Here is a 17,355-nt window from a genome sequence, read left to right as displayed (position 1 = left end):
GAGTCACCAAATAAGCTGCTAACTTGCTAACCAAAAGTCAGGAAACTCTGGAGTTACCTACAAAAAAAGTTTCTCTCCACTGTGAAGGGACCAGAGATCTCAAGGGCTGGATGATAATGTCAAGTTTTCATTTGCTAATGCTGGAGATTTTATCCCCACCTTTACCTAAAAGGTATTCCCAAGTCTCCTCTAAAATCCTGCTCACAATTTTAGCAAAGGTGCACACGTACATGTTCTAGAGTTAGATGGATTAACTTTTGGAGGACAGAAACTTTCTTCCAGGAACACAGTATCACACCAGTATACATGAAAATCCACTTAGGAAGAGATCAGTGACTCACTCTGTCAGCAATCACTGCTTTCCGCTTGCTTGTGTCCCCAGACAAGCCTAGAAAGAATGAGGGAGGAAGGAAAACCATGAAGCTATTCTCATCTGAGGTACCAGTGGAAAGGTAAAAAGCCAAACCCAAAGCAACACGTCCTACTTTCTCTTCTTCAATTCAATTACCTTTTTCTCCACCCCAGAAAAGTGATTTCTGTACCTGCATAGGTTAAACTCTTCCACAGTGGTTTCAATTAAAAAATAATTAAAAAACCCAAACCCAAACTTACCTACCACAGCCTTTGCTTTCCCTTCATGAAAAGACCAAGCTAGAGCCAGGGCATCAGTGAGACACTCTTGTTTCAGAAGGTGGTCAACTCTCTAAAATGACAAGTAATACTGGAACTTAGTATTACAGAAAAGGCCAATTTATAATCAGCACTTCCCAGTGACACTGTGCATGGTGTTTGTAAGACCCTACCCAGAGCAGTATGTGCCACAGTTCAAGAAACTGAGCAGAGAGGAGGTACAGAGAACAGAGATAGGAAAGAAGAAAGGAATGGAAAGATGCTCTTACAAAAGAATGATGAAGGAGCTTCATTTAGCCTTGCAAAACGAAATCTGAGAGAGAACATGCATACATCAAATAAACATAAGGTGAACTGAAAAGAACAACACAGGAACAAATAGGCATAAACGGATCACTAAGAACTTTAATGTGGAAACTGATGAGATTTCAGCTGTCAGAGAAATGACGTTAAAAAAAATACAATCTTCTATCAACAGAAACAAGGATCTAGAATCCAAGGAACTTTCTAGGTAGTCTGTGTTGGATTTTATGATGTAGCTCCTGCAGTAGCTGGAGACAAAATTCAGTGAGCCAGATTTCCTTCTGCTCCCATATACATATCTGGCAGACAGAAGGCTTACATTTACTCAGTCCTTCAAAGTCATACATTGCACTAACTTTATCTTGTTAGCAGAAGCTGCCACATGGCAAGGCATTATGTCTTGCTTGGGAGAACAAGGTCTCCATTCAGCCTGCAAGTTTACACAAGCAGGAATCCCACAGCATCTCACCTTAGAAAGCAGTGTACCTGTGGTGCTGGCAGCACGTAGAAATCAGGAATCCTGAATACAGTGCTTGGAACATACTTCACAAATGCTCCCTCCCTCCTCTCAAGCAATTCATACCTAAGCTGTACAGTTTTCCTCTCAACGTACCTCTCTCCAGCTTCTCAATGTCATGACATGAACAGACTAGAAAAGAAAGGGAAAAAAATCATTTAGATGAAAGTAAGTAATGCAATTCTCAAGCTCAGCATGGCAGGAATAAATTGGATGTTCATATTTAACAGAAAATAATGCCTCACATGGCCTTAAAACCTGTATGTTCCAAGATACTGTCCCTCACTTCTTCCACTACTTCCACATGCTATCCCATAAGCCACCTCTCTCTTTTTCACAGACAGCCTGCACTGCATGACAGGGAAAGTGAACATGATATTCCTCTTATCATTTCATGCAACAGAGTCTAGTTTTCCCTGCTTTCTTATTTTCTTCTGTTTACTTACTAGTGCATTTAGGACAGAAAAATTGAAGCTTAGGACAGAGGAGTAATGTAATGCTAAGTCTACCCAGAAGTAGCATGAGCCAGGATGCTGTGAAACTATGACCATGTCTCATTTAGTGCATACCTTGGCTAAAACCAAATTATTGCACATTTCTTTAATCACACAACATGTAGTAGGACAAGGGGGAATGGCTTTAAATTGACAGAGGGGAGATTGAGATTAGACGTTAGGAAGAAATTCTTCCCTGTGAGGGTTGTGAGACAGTGGAACAGGTTGTCCAGAGAATCTGTGGCTGCCCCATCCCTGGCAGTGTTCAAGGCCAGGTTGAACAGAGCCTTGTGCAACCTGGTCTAGTGGAAGGTGACCCTGCTCATGGCAGGGGGTTAGAACTAGATGAGCTTTAAGATCTCTTCCAACCCAAACCAGTCCATGATTATGATGATTCTATACGCTCACAAAGAACCCATCCTTTACCCACATCTCCACAGAATAAAAAATTGGCTTTCTCCAGAAGATAAGCTACTATCAACAGTGAATGACCTGTATTTTTATTTAAAAATCCCCATATCTTTACCTTAGTTCCAAGGTAAAAGATCTGACCACCGCAGCTGCTGATGGACTGGTAACAAGCTTTCTCTCCAACCAGTGCCTACAGGGAGGAAAGTTAAATGCAGGTAAAACTCCTTTCTGTTTTCGTAAAGTTTCCCAAGAACATATACATACACTTGAACTTTAGAGACACTTTGCAATTCAAAAATCAAAATGAGGACTGGGAGAGAACAACACAGATTGCTGGGCAGCAGTAAGTAATAAAGTTCTGATGTCACTCCTTCCTGCTTGTGAATGCAGCTTAAAGCGCTACTAAGCTCTTGTTGCCCAGAAAATATGACAGAATCATAAGGACCCTCAAGCATTGCTCTGTGTCTATCTTCAGAAGCAAAAAAAGTTATGGGGCTCTTCCCTTGCCATCTGCTTTTTCACAGATCTTCCTCAAGAGCAAATGTGTATGAGACACAGATGGAAAGAATACTGAAGTTGCTACAACAGGAGTTTGAATGCCAGTAACTAGTGTTCAAAAGGCACATTTATAATGTGAGAAATGGAGGATCACATCAAAATTAGAGATTTTACCCACGGGCAGTGCTTGCTTCCCACTCAGCTATATAGTTACACAGCGTAGTTATTTGTCCTGTGCTTTTCTCAGTATGGTCAGATAGCAAAGCTTCCTGGATCTCTTCACACTGCTGAAAGGTGTGTCCATTCCAGGGACTTTCATTAAGTAGAGTTATTTTGTAGACTCGCAATAGCATTTTAACAGGCAGCACTTATCTGGGCCTGTTAGTTTGTCAAGCCGCACATTTCTGGCTTTCAGGGTAATCACCAGAAGTCATCACAGGACATGTCAGAACTTCTGGAACTGAGTACAAGATTACTCCACGTAATGACCTATACCGCCTTAGTGCCAATCTCTACCTGTGCTCTGTAAGGTTGTGCCTGACAATTCCAGATGGCAGACGGTGATTGCTCATTCAGACTAGACTCCACCTTCTGAATCTTTCTTCCTCAATATGCATCTGCAGCAGAAATAATGACAGCAATGCTATCATGGGAAGCAGATAAAGCAGTGAATGCCAGAGAAGCAACATCTTTGTAGATCTAAAAGGCTGCAAAGACTTCTCCGTAGATCTGGCCATTCAGATTTGAAGAAGCACTCTTTTCTTTGCTGCTAAAGAAAACCGTGACAGAGAGGTCTTTCTTAAGAAAGTCTGCCATTCTGCACTGAAGGCACTTCTCCTTGGGCTTCTGGAGGCAAGTCATGACCATATGCTGGGTCTGAAATTGCTACAGACCCACGAGCCTTCTGCTAGTACTTTGGGCCAGCTAGTCTCACAGAGCTATAGCAGAATTGAAGAGGAACCATCTTCTCCAGCTGTGGAATTTCAGAATCCCTAGGCTATCTCTGGGGAAGGAAGCACTGGGAGGTTGAATGAAAGGACAGAAGGCCCTTTCCTACACACACTCTTGGCAAACTGTTTCCAAAACAGAAGCAGCCTTTATTCCATTGAAAGCAGTAACTTTTCCCACAACCATGACTTAAAAAAAATCCTCCACAATTCTATGGCAATACAAATACCACATCAAAGCAAGCTTGCTAAAGGCACATGTGAGTTACTGGAGATACCAGGAGGCACTGAAATTAACACCTACTTCAGAAATAAAACATGTCTAGACACCACAAGGGCCAGGGTGTAAAAAATAAATAACAAGCATGAAAATCAAAATAAATGAAAGACAAATAAACAAAAGAGGAAAAACCAGAAAACACGATGTTTGAAGTGTTGCAGCTTCAACGGCAGGGAACATGTACTGCACAGACACTGCTATAGCAGAGTATTTGGCACACAAAGTGGAAAAGCTTACAGGTATCTCTTGAAGAATAAAGTACACCAGCTTTTTTTCCTGTACAAAGTATTCCAAAGCTTGGCAACTTAAAAGCAGCTCCCCAAAAACATCAGTGCACAAAAAGAAACATGAGCTGTCTGTTAGCTTACCACATCAATACCATATATGATTTTTGAGATACTTCAAAAAAGCTTTTTCCAAAGCTCCAGGCTTGTGCTTAGAGTATATCTGAAACAGAGCTACCTAACACAAGCAGACAATTTGTGCCTACCAGGGCTTCGCTGACATTGCCTCCCGTAGCCAGGGATTTGAAGTGGCTGCTGTTGTATACCAGCTGCACTTCTGAGATCTCTATGGTCTCCAGCTCCTCCTGTGTCTGACGATCTATAACATGCAGCTTCTCCACACTGTCCAGAAGCACAGCTGTCCGTGAGTTTATCCACTGAAAAAGCAACAAATCACAGATTTCAGCAACACACACACAATTTGGGGCAAACCAAACAGGCTCTGACCATATCCGTGAGTATCAATTGTGGAAGTTCTAGGATGGCAAGTCACTTCACAACAGCACCCACGCATAACTCCAAAGGTAAAGACTCCTTCTGGAGTACCAGCTTTTACATTGAGAAAAAATACAGGGAACCTTCTTACAGAAAACACCTGGAGACAAATGGCAACCCACCAGAGTTCTTGTGCTCCTGGTACACTATTTATGCTCTAGCACACTTTCTGTCCAAAGGTCTGAAAACCAAGACTACTACAACACCTCAGTGCCGGTTCTCAAGTCCCTTAAGAGGGAAATATGGCACCAGGACACATTCAAAAGAGAAATAGTACATCTAAGTTTAACTCAAAGCCTGTCATTCACATTCTGTGGCATTGACTTTAATGTTTAAAACCCTGCAAATAAAAAGACATTTTTTTACACCACTTTCACAATATTTTTTATAAGCAGCCAAGCACATTTGTTCACAAACTTCCAAAAATTCCAAAATTCCAGCTGATGTGGATGTTTATCTTGGTATTTTGGCCTTTTACGTTTTACTCACTGCATTCTGTAAATGTGTTTTAGAATCAAACCATTTTTTTTGGTGTTGAAAGCATCAAGCAGTTTTGGTGCTTTAGCAAACAATCACATATGGAAACACTAGAATTTTATTGAGCCGATTACACAGAAGCTTGCTTTTTTTTTTTTACTGAGAATACAGAATTAAAAAAACAAAAAAAAAAAACTTTCTTGCCAGATTTTCTCTGGATCTTGAAAACATTTCCTCCAAAAGGCTAACCCTCTTTCCCAATAAAAGGGAGTATAGTTGCCTCCCTGCTACTATTTTTTTATCTTTTAGCTATTACTTGCTATTTCACTTGTGCTGGTTTTCCACTGAGTCCCAAGTTTAGTGGCACTTTCATTAGTTAGGTCCAGGTAACACAGCCACTTCTTACGCTACATTTGTAAAGCCAATGGTATAGAACTAAGGGCTATTGAGATACATTTACAAGAAAACTAGTGCAAACCAGAAAAAAAAATAGCCATTCAATACTATTAAGACTCACAGTAAAGTTGATGAGGTCATAATGCAAATGAAGCTGCCTCTGCTTTGTGACATGTATTGCACCAGTATCATCTCTCTTCACCTAAAAGAGAAATTGGACAGGTCTGACTCAAACTCAAGAGACTTTCTTCAGCTCAACTTCTCTTGTCCCAGAGGGCATCACACCAGCTCCAGGAGTCTGAAGCTCTGCTCAGACACATTGAACATGCAGTAACAGCACACACACTTCTCAAATGAAGTGTGATGTCTCACTTTCAAAAGCACTCATGCAAGTGAGGAAAAGGAATGCTCTGAGCAGGGGGCAGTAAAAATACACGCCCTCTGCTGGGCCAATTTTAAACCATTTATTTGTACTACAAGAGTTGAATATCATAAACAAGTTGGCACTACATGTGTTCAAGGGATTATTCTCCCCAGTCCCATCTCAAGTATTATCTAAGGCAATTCAGTTTCTAAAAGGGGTGTAAGCCTCCAGTATTCAGACAGAGAGCACTAAAGGAGGACTGGTTCTCATTCACTGACTCCCAAGAGACCCAGCCCCATTGGAATACTGAATTGAAGGGAGATACTGCATGACAACTGCCAGTCAAGGGTTCTCGCAGCCCATGCAGGAACTAGTATATTTCCTGCTCATTAAATTACAGAACACTGATGTGAAACTGGCTTTAATTTATCATCATTAAAAAAAAACATTCTGCAGACCAAGAAAAGGGTTTTTACATTTTGATAATTTGAAGTACAAGTGGGACCTGAATTCAAGGAACATGGCTACTGTTTAGTAACCTATAAGCAGAGCAGCACCATTGGCCATAGCTGAGCTGCGTATCTGTGCAGAGGCTCATGCGATGACATGCACACCTTCAGCAAGACAGGCTTAAACATAAACATACATCCTTTTCTTTCTCCCCAGGTTTAGAGGGGAGAAAGAGGATTTAATCCAGACAACACAACGCCTGGGCGCTTGAGCAAAGCTTAAGGTCCAAGATGACAGCAGAGCTGGGAAACAAAATTAGCACTCTGAAGCCATAATGCCAAATCTTCTGAAGCCTAGGTACTGCTCTTATAGTGAAATCAGACATGAAATCATCTTCAAACATATCTGCACATGTAACTTCTGCAGATCTAAACAGGACAAGTAGCATGCTCTTAAGTCACATTCCAACAAGACCTGAATGCTGTTTTTTCCAGACTCGTGTTTTAAAGCAAAAAAATAAAATGGTATCTCAAATTCACATGATCTCCCTGAAAACAATTCACATTTTTCTACTTACAGCAGAAATAAGCTGCAAATCAACACTTCTGGAATGCATGTAGCTCATACCTCTAGATTCACAGGGAAGGGCACCCCTGCTTGCTGAAGAGCAATGACCAACACGTTTGTCTTTCCAAGCTGGTTGCAAGCTGCAGACATCCTCAGCATGCACTGACATCATACTGACATTGAGACAGAGGCTCAGTCAAATGAATATGTGGATAAGCCATGATCATCTGAAAAGCAGCATAGAACATCCAAGGCTTACCAGAAGAAAGTGAACGACGTCTCCTCGACAAAACGCAAGCATTGGGTTCACAGAGTTCTGTACAGCCACAAAGTGCCACGCCAAAAGAGGGACACTAGAAGGGTCCATCTGTTAGACAAAAAGCACAGGCAGTATTTAAGGTACACAGGGCAGAACCTCAGTTTCAGGCCACATGCTGCTCATCAGCTGCTACTCACTGACTTTGCCATGTACACACATAGGCTGTAAAGCAATTTCCTGGTCTGCTGGCAGCTGAGCAGTAGCTTATGCTCTTTGATGCAGTCACACAGTTTAGGGGCAATGTGTATCTCTTGACAAAGTGGACAGCCAGTCAGAACAAAACCTGTGTCCTAGCTGTATAACGTAAATCCAATCTCACATGGACTGATGGACTACAACAAGCTGCAGCTTGCTAGCAGCCTTGACTCCATTCTCCCAATCTAGCATGTCCCACATCTTCCCCCAGGTGCTTTTCCAGGAGGAATTAAAACAGCAATTAGTGAAAGTACATAATCAAGAGTTCAGAAGACTATTCAGTGCTCTAATTCCACTTTGTTTCTGTCCCTCTGGTCAAGGGTTCTGTCATACTGTTCTCATGTAAAGCAACGGCCCCAGTCCAAGCTGACTGTAGCAATAACCAGGTGAACATCCCATCTGCGGGTGCATTCAGGCTGCAGCAGGGAAGACAAGAAGTTAGCAGTCTTCTACATTACTCCCTTCCTACTTATTGGAGAAATTCAGCATCTTTGCATAGGTACCGCTGGAAGCAGCCTTTTCACCTCCTTTCTGTCTACAAAAAGCACACATCAGACCAATAGATTATCACTGCAACTCTACAATGTAGAGTTTACTGCATGCTGATAAAGTAACAATACCAAAGACCTGATCTCAACCCCTTCACTCTAGAAACTGTTTGCAGCCATAATCCAAAAAGCAGGTCTTTGGCTTCATTACTCACACGACCATAGGGAAAGGTCATCCACACTTTCAGAGATGGCTTCAGGCCAATAACCAATATCTTTAAGAAAAATAGAAAGGCAAATTAAAATGTTTGAACATATACCAGCAAACCTCTCCTTTGCGATTTCTCACAGAAAACCTTCTGCAAGCAGCAAGTTACCTTTGTCAGGGAGGCCATAGCCAGCAGTGAATACTGGGTGATAGGATGGTCTCTCAGATCAACTTTTGCATGTAATGGTTCAATACAGCAAACTTCCCCTTTTGAGCCACTGAAGAGACATCGAGATTCACATGTTCTCACTCCCATAACCCTCCTGCAACGAAAAGAAATCAGCTTGGTGGCGAGCTATGAAGAAGAGATCAGCCCAACAACCTCATGAAATCTCAAGAGCCATCCTTCGTAAATATTGTTTTTAAGAAGTCCTTTACACAACTCTAGATATCACTTTTAGTGTCACTAAAAGCAGTCACATAAGCTGCTCAACTATGGACAAGAATTACTTAAGATCTTACTTAAAAGTAAAGTTTTGGAATTACAGGACATGATCAGATTCCCTTGACTGTCAATAGTTCCTCCTTGTCCTTCCTCCTCTTGAAGAGACCATGAAGAAAACAAGCAGTTACTGCAGGGCAGTTCTCACTAATGAAATAAGTAAAACCAAGAGGCAGAACTTTTATGGCAACTACCAAGAGCCCACAAGGAATGCCAGGATTGATACTTTAATAATTTAGGCTATTCTTTGCTATTATACTGCCAGATAAAATCTTACTTCAGCTGTGAAATTGTACTGCAGTCCTAAATCACACCTTCAACATTCAGACAGTAGCATTACTTGTTCCAGGGGGGATTTTTTTGCTTGGGTTTTAAAAACTGTAACCTAGAATTATTTTCTTGTACTTTCTACAGGTACTTAAGAGTTATTGTCTTACTTAAATGACAGTTCAAATACGGAGCCTCCACTGTCATTGCAAATTGCAAGCGTCGGGTCATCTGTAAACTGAGGAGATAATTAGAAGTGTCACTAAGAAATAAACTACAGGCAGAAAAAAGGAAAGAAAAAATGTATCTATTGCATTAGTAACAGCACCCAAAAGTACAAGCATTGTATCTACCAGAAAGACACTTTTGACATACAGAACTGAGATAATTACATGATGTGTGAGAAAAGTAAGGGAGAAGAATTTGTGTGATGCATCAAAGTCTCTGCTCTGACCAGACTGCCAAGGAGCATTATGCTCTGGTAGGAAAAGTCCACTTATAATGAAGACATGCACAAAATCAGATGTTTCTGTGCGTGACAACAACACTGTGATGAGCAAGAAGCCATAGATGATTCCTCTTCCAACACAAACATTCACAACAAGTTATTTGAAAAACTTGAAGTTTCTACACTCCCAACTCATTTAAGTTTAAAGTTGGCAAGTCACATATCCAGTTCAAACCACAGCAAATTTTAGAGAAGTGTATGCTAATAACTATTTCTTCATAAATGTTGGCATCAGAGAGAGGAGTTAGAACAGACAACAACTGTTGTTTCTTATAGTACAACCCACAGCAGTACAATTATTTCAGCTCTCAAAACACTCAGTTTCTTTTTGAAATAGATTTTCTGCTCCTTTTTCTAACCTCCGGATACTATTACCATATAGCTCCTAGGTAGCTGCTCTAATCTATAAACCTGAAAGCTCTACACAAGGAAAGTCAACACAAATGACTGAACACAAATGTGTTTAAAAAAGTAACTAGTATAGAATCACAGAATGAGCACATGTAGTGTTTGTTACCTTGATATGCAGTATGGCTGTCCCTGGGGGGTGGGCATCTGTTATTGATCGCAGAAGCTTCCCACTGGCCAGATCCCACATTGTGATCTGCAAGCAGATTGTTGTCAGTACATATGTTTACTGCCAAGGGCCTCTCTTCACCACCTTACAAATTATTACATGGTAAACTTCTATATTCCCAATATCATCCCAGGTTAGTAGGGTCTTCCTATCAAGAAAAGTGATTTGAAATCTCTTCCTACCCTGTTCTTATAAGCAATTTACTTCTCTACTTATACTCTCACCACAAACCTTGTCACTCCCCTTCTCCTGCATTTGCTCAGCATGACAGATCAGAAAGAGGAAACAGCTTGGCTTGAGCTTGGATATTAAATTCAGGCAATTTAAGTCAAACTTTTTATTGGAAATACTGTTTTATATGGTTCCATGTAACATCTATCAATGTTTCATAGACCAGACGTTTCAGAACTGCTCCTCCAAAATACTTTATATGAGTATCATTTAAAACTGGCCATTGGCTCTGCATGGATTAGATCTGTATTTCCACATCATCTGGAACAGTCCCTCATTTAGCCCTGTCACAGGCACTGGAGCATGTTTTATCTAGAACGGATGTGAAAGCCAAAGAAGCAAAGGGAAATGAAACCAAAAGAAAAACAAAACAACCTTCTTTGTATTCCATGGTCCTCCCAGTTTTACCAAGTTAACTCTATCTATTTTGCTTTTGTTTCAGTCTTATAACTTTTGGTCAGGAATTGTTTTCTCTCCTTAAGTTCAGGGAAGGGCATAAAACTAGAACAGTAGTTCTTAAGGTATTAGTAAAAACTAACCTCGGGACTAGACACAGGTTTCAAGAAATTCAAGTCATTGCTACAACAAAAACTAGCTTTACATTACAAAGCACAGATCTCAAAGTGATCTGGGAAGACTAAGTTGGGTGTCCTGTCATCGCACATTTCAGTTTATTAGGGTCAGGATTTATGTCAGAACAAGCTGTGATTAACCAAATCCTTCACTGTATTCTGCATTACCCATTTCCTCCACAGAAACCTACCCCCAATTAATTTGTCTGAGTTAGCCCGCTGGATGCAGGAACTGGCCAGCCAAAAACGCTCCGGACAGATCAAGCCACATACACTACTTTCTCAACACAAAACCAATGAACAGCTACATACTGAATGTGCTTGGCTTGGAGATATTGTCACCTCTGGATAGTCTCTCAGTAACAGCATGCAGAAGGGCAGGGCACTGGACCATCTCATCCTATGGGAATTACCTGTCCTTTTGCAAAGCCACACAGAAGCCTCGAGCAGTCATTGTTGATACTGAGAGCAGAGATAGCCCCATACTGGGCCCCAAGTGCAGTGCTGCCCAGACACAGCCGAAGAGCCTGGTTTTGATCTACAGCAGAAATAAGAAATTAAAGAGAAAGAAAGAGCAATCATTAAATTTAACATCATGCAATTATTTACATTTAAAATTCACTTGATTCACAGGCTTACAATTAAGTTCTTAAGAGTTTACAAGATGAGAGCACATGTTAGTACAGATATAGTGCGACACTCTTGCAGGGAAATACAAAAATTATAAATTATTTTAAAGCTACAAGACAGGCACAGGGAATATGGAAATGCAGGGGTACTAGAAAAATCAAAGCACTATGCAGCTTTCCTTTTATTGTTCTGCAATGGTGCTTAAATTGCAGCAGTCTGATGCCAGGGAGCCACAGCAAACCACAGCACCTTCTGCTCCAGGGGCCAGGCAGAGTGTTTCAGCCACCACCTCTATTAACTAAGCATAAGGCAGTGGAAACACTTCAAACTTAAGGCCATCGCTCTGCACACAGCTCTCTTTAGTAGGATAAGATGGAAGCAGAAGCCATGTGATGGAAATAAAAATCATCCTTTGCCATGCTACTAAAAAACACCTTGACATCACTGTGACAAGGGTGTATATGGCATAGATTAGAATGAGTCAAAGAAGAAAAATCATAGAAAATTTGCATGGAAACTCAGAAAACAGAGCTACAGCTGGAAAACAAGTTCCCCCAAGAGGTATTCTCCAGATGGTGTCCTTCAGGTCCCAAAGAAATAAATCCTCTTCCAGAGGTCTGGAATTACAGTTCATTTACCAAAAGGCCATCTCCTAACCATAGAAATATGTTTAAAAATAAGAAAAATACTGCTGCTTTTGCTGTTGAAGGTGAATTGCATTCTTTTTCTTCCACTTTAGCTTAAACCTGTCAGTAAGTCGATCAGTAACCTGTTTCCTGTAAAGCATGAAAAAGGAGAATCCTTCACAGCTTTCAAACAGAAAAGGGTAGCAGCTCCAGAATCACTACTGCTTTCAGTTCAGCCTGAGATCTTAATATGCACACCGACATGAACTTTAAAGTCAATTTCCTTCTTCCCTCACCGTCATTTCAAAATAAACAAGACCCCCACCCCAAAATTAAATGCTTTGTATGACTCAAGTCATTTCTTCCTAAGAAGGAAGTGCCCACTGCTTGCCAGTGATGCATTTTTAGAGTTGGGAAATGATCACTTGGAAAGCTAATCCCACAGAAACCCACACCAGTACATCAAAAGATGACACATGGAGAAGCCATTAAATAAGATGGATGAAATTGCTTCCAAAGCAAAGCAAGACACCTGTATCAATACACTCATATTAATCAACTGGTAAAGTAGTAAAAAATGGATAAAAGCAAAAGGTTATAAAAGTTGATCTAATGGTTTTCCAGATTAATATTATCAACTTTTAACTAAGGCACATTCAGGATTAGGCACAAAAAGCTTTTTCCAGGTGTTTGAAACAAAGGGGCTATCAACTGTCAAAAAAATGCTTTTCATTTTGCAATTGACATACAGCAAATTTTCAGCTGAAAAAAACTTCTGGCAGTAACTATTTGTGTTGCTGTCAAAGTCTGAAGTCAAATGAGATGGCACATTTGATACAGCTCTACAAGTAAAGAATAAAAAGTTTGTGAATAGAAATCACTTTCCAGCAGAAAGGAATACACATAGCACTCCAGAAGCTATTACTTCTCAGATCACCAGGTTTTAATCAAGATCTTTCCCTTGAGCCATGATTTTCATAAGTTTGAAAGGCCTGCTTTATTTCCTGCAGAATTACTTGGATGTTATAGGTCCTTTCCTCCCACCTTTATTAGGCACAGTGCCCATAAATGCTCTCCCAAGAGATATATCCCTCTTGGCTGGGGGATGGTAAGCTAATGGGTGAGCTCCTCACCCCCTGCCTTCAGCTTAAGCTATTGAAATGATTACTCAGAGCAAGGGTTAAGTCAGGAACCTGTGGTTACCACATCAGGGACCCACTGCTCCCTCCTCAGCAGCGTAACCCATGCACAAGCAGGATTTTTAGAAGTTGCTGTCTGCTTGCACAGATTTCACAATTTCTGGCTTGCTGCTCTCTGAATTGGGTTCCTTCTTCATAGTGGTCCCACTTGACAGCTCTCAGGCAGAAACAGATGGATTGTAATCTTTGTCCTGTCCCAAAATAATTCCTTTAAAACCAGCTATGGACCTGCTGCCCTAAGGCATTATAAATAGCACATTTACCTGTTGCTCTGCTGATATTGCCTGGAGAATTTGGAAGTGTGCAATGCACATGCATTCAATAACCAATTCCCAGAGCAGCCAGCAGTATCACCCACTGACTGATTACTGTACTGCCTTACTTGCTGCTTATCTGGTATTTTAAATTCTTGCATAGACAACATGCAAACTGGGCAAGACAGGAGTTGTTCATGCAGGGTACGTGCACAGTGCAATGTTACTGTACCTTTTCCTTTTCAGTCCACACAGAAAGGGCCAAAAGAGGAAAGAAAAAGCCAGAAATCAATATAAAAGGAAGGAGCAAAGTAACAAACAGCATATATGTGAAGTTCTTCAGAGAGAACCTTCAGATTTTGCTGACAGTGCTTCCTTTTACTAACATTTGCCCTTTTGATTTATTCAAGTAACTGAGAGGATGCTGTGGCAGCTAGTGTTTTAAAATCAAGTGGTTTAAAAAGCATATGGAATCAGTGAAGAAAAATGAATTTATAAATTTGGACTTCATTGTATTGAAAAAAACCCAGACATCAGAGAGGAAATAAAACTGGAAGTTCACAGTGATGTAACTGGTAAGACTATTTTCAGCAGGTGTCACCACCCAGCCAATCAACTCCCCATTAACGTCAAAAAACATTCAAGGACAACAGTTCCCAAAGTCTAGATTTAATGCTGTCTTTAGGTGCTTTGGGTCTCCCACGATATCATATCATTCTCACAGCTCAACAAAGGCTCAAGACACTAAGTTTTACAGCCAACAGAGAAAATAAGTGGTTCCACACTAATCAATACAAAGCTTAGCTATACAGACTTTTTCTGTCCAGAACATAAAGTCTCCATGAAAAATAACACATTTCAGTGACTTCTGTTTAAAGGATAGTTTTTGAGTAGTGTAAAAATCTCTTGATTTACTTTTACGTTACTTATAAGTAGTGTAAAAAGCTCTTCTAGAAGGACGGAGGAAAAAAAATCTGAAAATTATTTATTGCTTTAAGATCCCTTCCAACCCAAACCATTCTATGATTCTATATAACTAACATCAGATACCAGACATGGCAGATCAAGAGGTTTAGATGGGATGTTAGGTTGGGGGCTTTTGCCTCTACAAGATTATGTGGCCCTGGAGCAGGTTACTAGGAGTGTGCAAATGCATTTGCCCGTTGGGCAGTATTTTCCATCCGTAAGAGTTCTTCAAGACTTGGCCAGACAAAGCCAGGGCTGCCCTGATCCGATTATTGGTGACAGCACCAAACACAGGGTGACTACAGGTCTCTAGAATCCCTTCCTACCAATACTTGTAGCACAAGATGTCAAAGAGTTGGCACCTAATCTAACAACTCCACCAGAAAAGCATTCAAAAAAGCAGAATGAAAGCCACCCAAGAGTCCTCAAAATGACAAAGCAGAGACATCAAAAGGTACAGGTGGACTTAGGAGAAGAGACAAGCAAAATAGCTACATAAAGCAAAAATATATGCAAGAAAAAATAATGAGTTAAAAGATGTGCTGGTGACACAACACTCAGAGAAATTTAAACATCAGCAATGTTCAACCAGAAAACAGACCTACATTTCTGCAGGGAAAAAAAAAATTATGTTTCCATTGTACAGTATCAGCCATGCGCACAGCTTACAAAACTCAAGTAAATCTCATCTGCATTAACACACCTTGCAGAAAAACTTCTTCATAAAAAAAAGTACAGAAATTGATCAATCTACAGACATAAACTGCTGGTTTAAATGACAGACTAAACCCAAGCCAGAACACTAATCCTCAACCTTTGTGCACAACAAGGACTTATGCAGCCATATCCTGCAAGGATTTCTCTCTTTGCAGATAGTTCTGAGAGCACTGTGATCAACACCCAGGTTTTAGTTACAGAACTGAAAGAATTTAGCAGAGAATGGAAGCGTCCAGCCTCCTTCAGCCTACTAATGCTTCATCACCCTGATGGCAAAAAATTTCATCAGAGCTTCCCATGCTGCAGCTTGTATCCACTGCCTCTTACCTAACACCACGGACCATTGAGAAGGGTCCAAGCCTCTCTTCTCTATACCTTTCCATTAGGTAGTAGAAGATATGATATTCCCTTAGTCACCTTCTCACCAAATTTTCTCAGACTTTCTTCATGTATCATGCGCTTCAGCCTCACAGTAATCTTGGTGAACCCTCTCCACTGGGCTCGCTCACTGTGGTACATAGAAGTCTTCCTTGTACTGAGCAGTCCAAAACTGTACCCAGTACTTCAGATGTGATCTTAAAAGTGCAGAATAGAGGCAAGTATTCATTTTTTAGAACCTGCTGAATGCACCTGTGATAATACAGCCCAGCACATAGCTGTATAAACAATAACTTTGTATGTTTCAATAGATCAGAAAGCTTTAAAGGCTCTGTTGCAAGTATGCAGAGAAGTTCTTCAAAGCACAGACATTTATTTTATTTTAATTTATTTTAATAAAAGCTAACTAGTGGAGAGCTTGCATTGCTCCAAGTTTCCTAAAGGCCACAAAATGAACCAAATAACTACAGACTATACAGCCTTGCAAATATCATGGATAAAACAACAGTAAACATGTTGGTCCAGTCATCAAAGAAAACTAGCATTGAGCAAAACAAGCAAACCTTACAAAATACATAACCCAAAATAAGACAGCATACTAAGCATCCTGGACATTCAGGCATTCAGTGGCCCACTCTGTTAAACAGGGCTTGATGCAGAAATAATCACGACAAAGGTAAGAATGACCGTTCCTCTTTGCATGCTTATATGGAGTGTTACAGCCCCTTCTGCAGTGTAAAATGCTAAAAATAACTGTTCTCTATTATGATACTTGCAGAGAATAATTTCTTGTTTAAAAGGTTACTGACTTCAGAGTGTCTGCAAATAGAGGCACAACAGGAAAATCAGAGTAAATATGTGTTCCATAGCAGTGGTATTGGAGATCTCCATTTATCAGACAAATTCTAGGAAAACCACAAAGATGTACAACTAAAACCTCTGTAATATCATGTACTGACTGTAGCAGGTAAGTAGTTTTTTACATACAGATTAAGCACATCATGTAATCGTTTCAATACTGGTAAGCAAATGGCATCAAATAGTTTTCAAATCACCCAGAAAGGTGAGTTTTACACTGTTTGTCTTTCCCATCCTTCTGTTGTACCCTGTCCCTCATAACTTTTGGTCTCTTGAATAGTTTAAGCCAACTTCAAAAGAAAAGCAAAGAAGATAATGAAATTTCTAAACCTGTTAAGGATTTGCTGCTGCATAAACAAAAGGCACAGAACCCCAATGTGACAGGAGCAATTCAGGATCTGTTCTTGCTCAGCTGGCAAGCTGGATACACAAAGGCAAAAGCTCAGAAACCTTTTAAAGAAAGTTTGGTGTTAAGAGGAAGGAAATAATAACTGAATGAAGGGACACAGAAGTGACTGGTGCAGGGGAAAGTCAGGGAAGGAGAAACCTATGATGCAAGCCTGCAGGTACCATGGGTCAGAAGTTTCACTTCCAGAAGAATGCATTTTTGTTTCCCTAATTCTGGCAGCCAGTATGCCATAAGTAAGATAAACACTGTGCGAGATGACGGTTGCAAACTGGTTCTGGTTTCTTCCACATGTAAACAGAGTAATTTATATTTAAAAAAAACAAAAGACTCTAAATTGT

The 17,355-nt window shown here is 40.4% G+C and overlaps 1 protein-coding gene across 2 annotated transcripts in view; it reads right to left on the bottom strand.

Moving 5' to 3' along the window:
- Positions 1–17,355, bottom strand: part of VPS8 (VPS8 subunit of CORVET complex) — a 74,246-nt gene that overhangs the window by 48,878 nt on the left and 8,013 nt on the right. The window contains exons 7-18 of one of the 2 annotated variants that reach the window (XM_057429315.1): positions 11,394–11,518; positions 10,118–10,204; positions 9,263–9,330; positions 8,493–8,646; positions 8,331–8,390; positions 7,373–7,480; positions 5,854–5,934; positions 4,571–4,741; positions 2,471–2,545; positions 1,547–1,582; positions 613–703; positions 342–388 (exon numbers count right to left, since the gene is read on the bottom strand). In XM_057429315.1, coding sequence (XP_057285298.1) covers positions 342–388; positions 613–703; positions 1,547–1,582; positions 2,471–2,545; positions 4,571–4,741; positions 5,854–5,934; positions 7,373–7,480; positions 8,331–8,390; positions 8,493–8,646; positions 9,263–9,330; positions 10,118–10,204; positions 11,394–11,518 — 1,103 coding nt within the window. Of the gene's footprint in view, positions 1–341; positions 389–612; positions 704–1,546; positions 1,583–2,470; positions 2,546–4,570; positions 4,742–5,853; positions 5,935–7,372; positions 7,481–8,330; positions 8,391–8,492; positions 8,647–9,262; positions 9,331–10,117; positions 10,205–11,393; positions 11,519–17,355 lie in introns of those variants that run through there. The other variant, XM_057429316.1, reaches the window with a different exon arrangement.

Source organism: Pezoporus wallicus, unplaced genomic scaffold, assembly GCF_028554395.1.
Source record: "Pezoporus wallicus isolate ANWC-B61680 ecotype Strahan unplaced genomic scaffold, APGP_CSIRO_Pwel_v1 contig_593, whole genome shotgun sequence".
Lineage (NCBI taxonomy): Eukaryota > Metazoa > Chordata > Aves > Psittaciformes > Psittacidae > Pezoporus > Pezoporus wallicus.
This window is presented reverse-complemented; position numbering and strand designations above follow the sequence as displayed.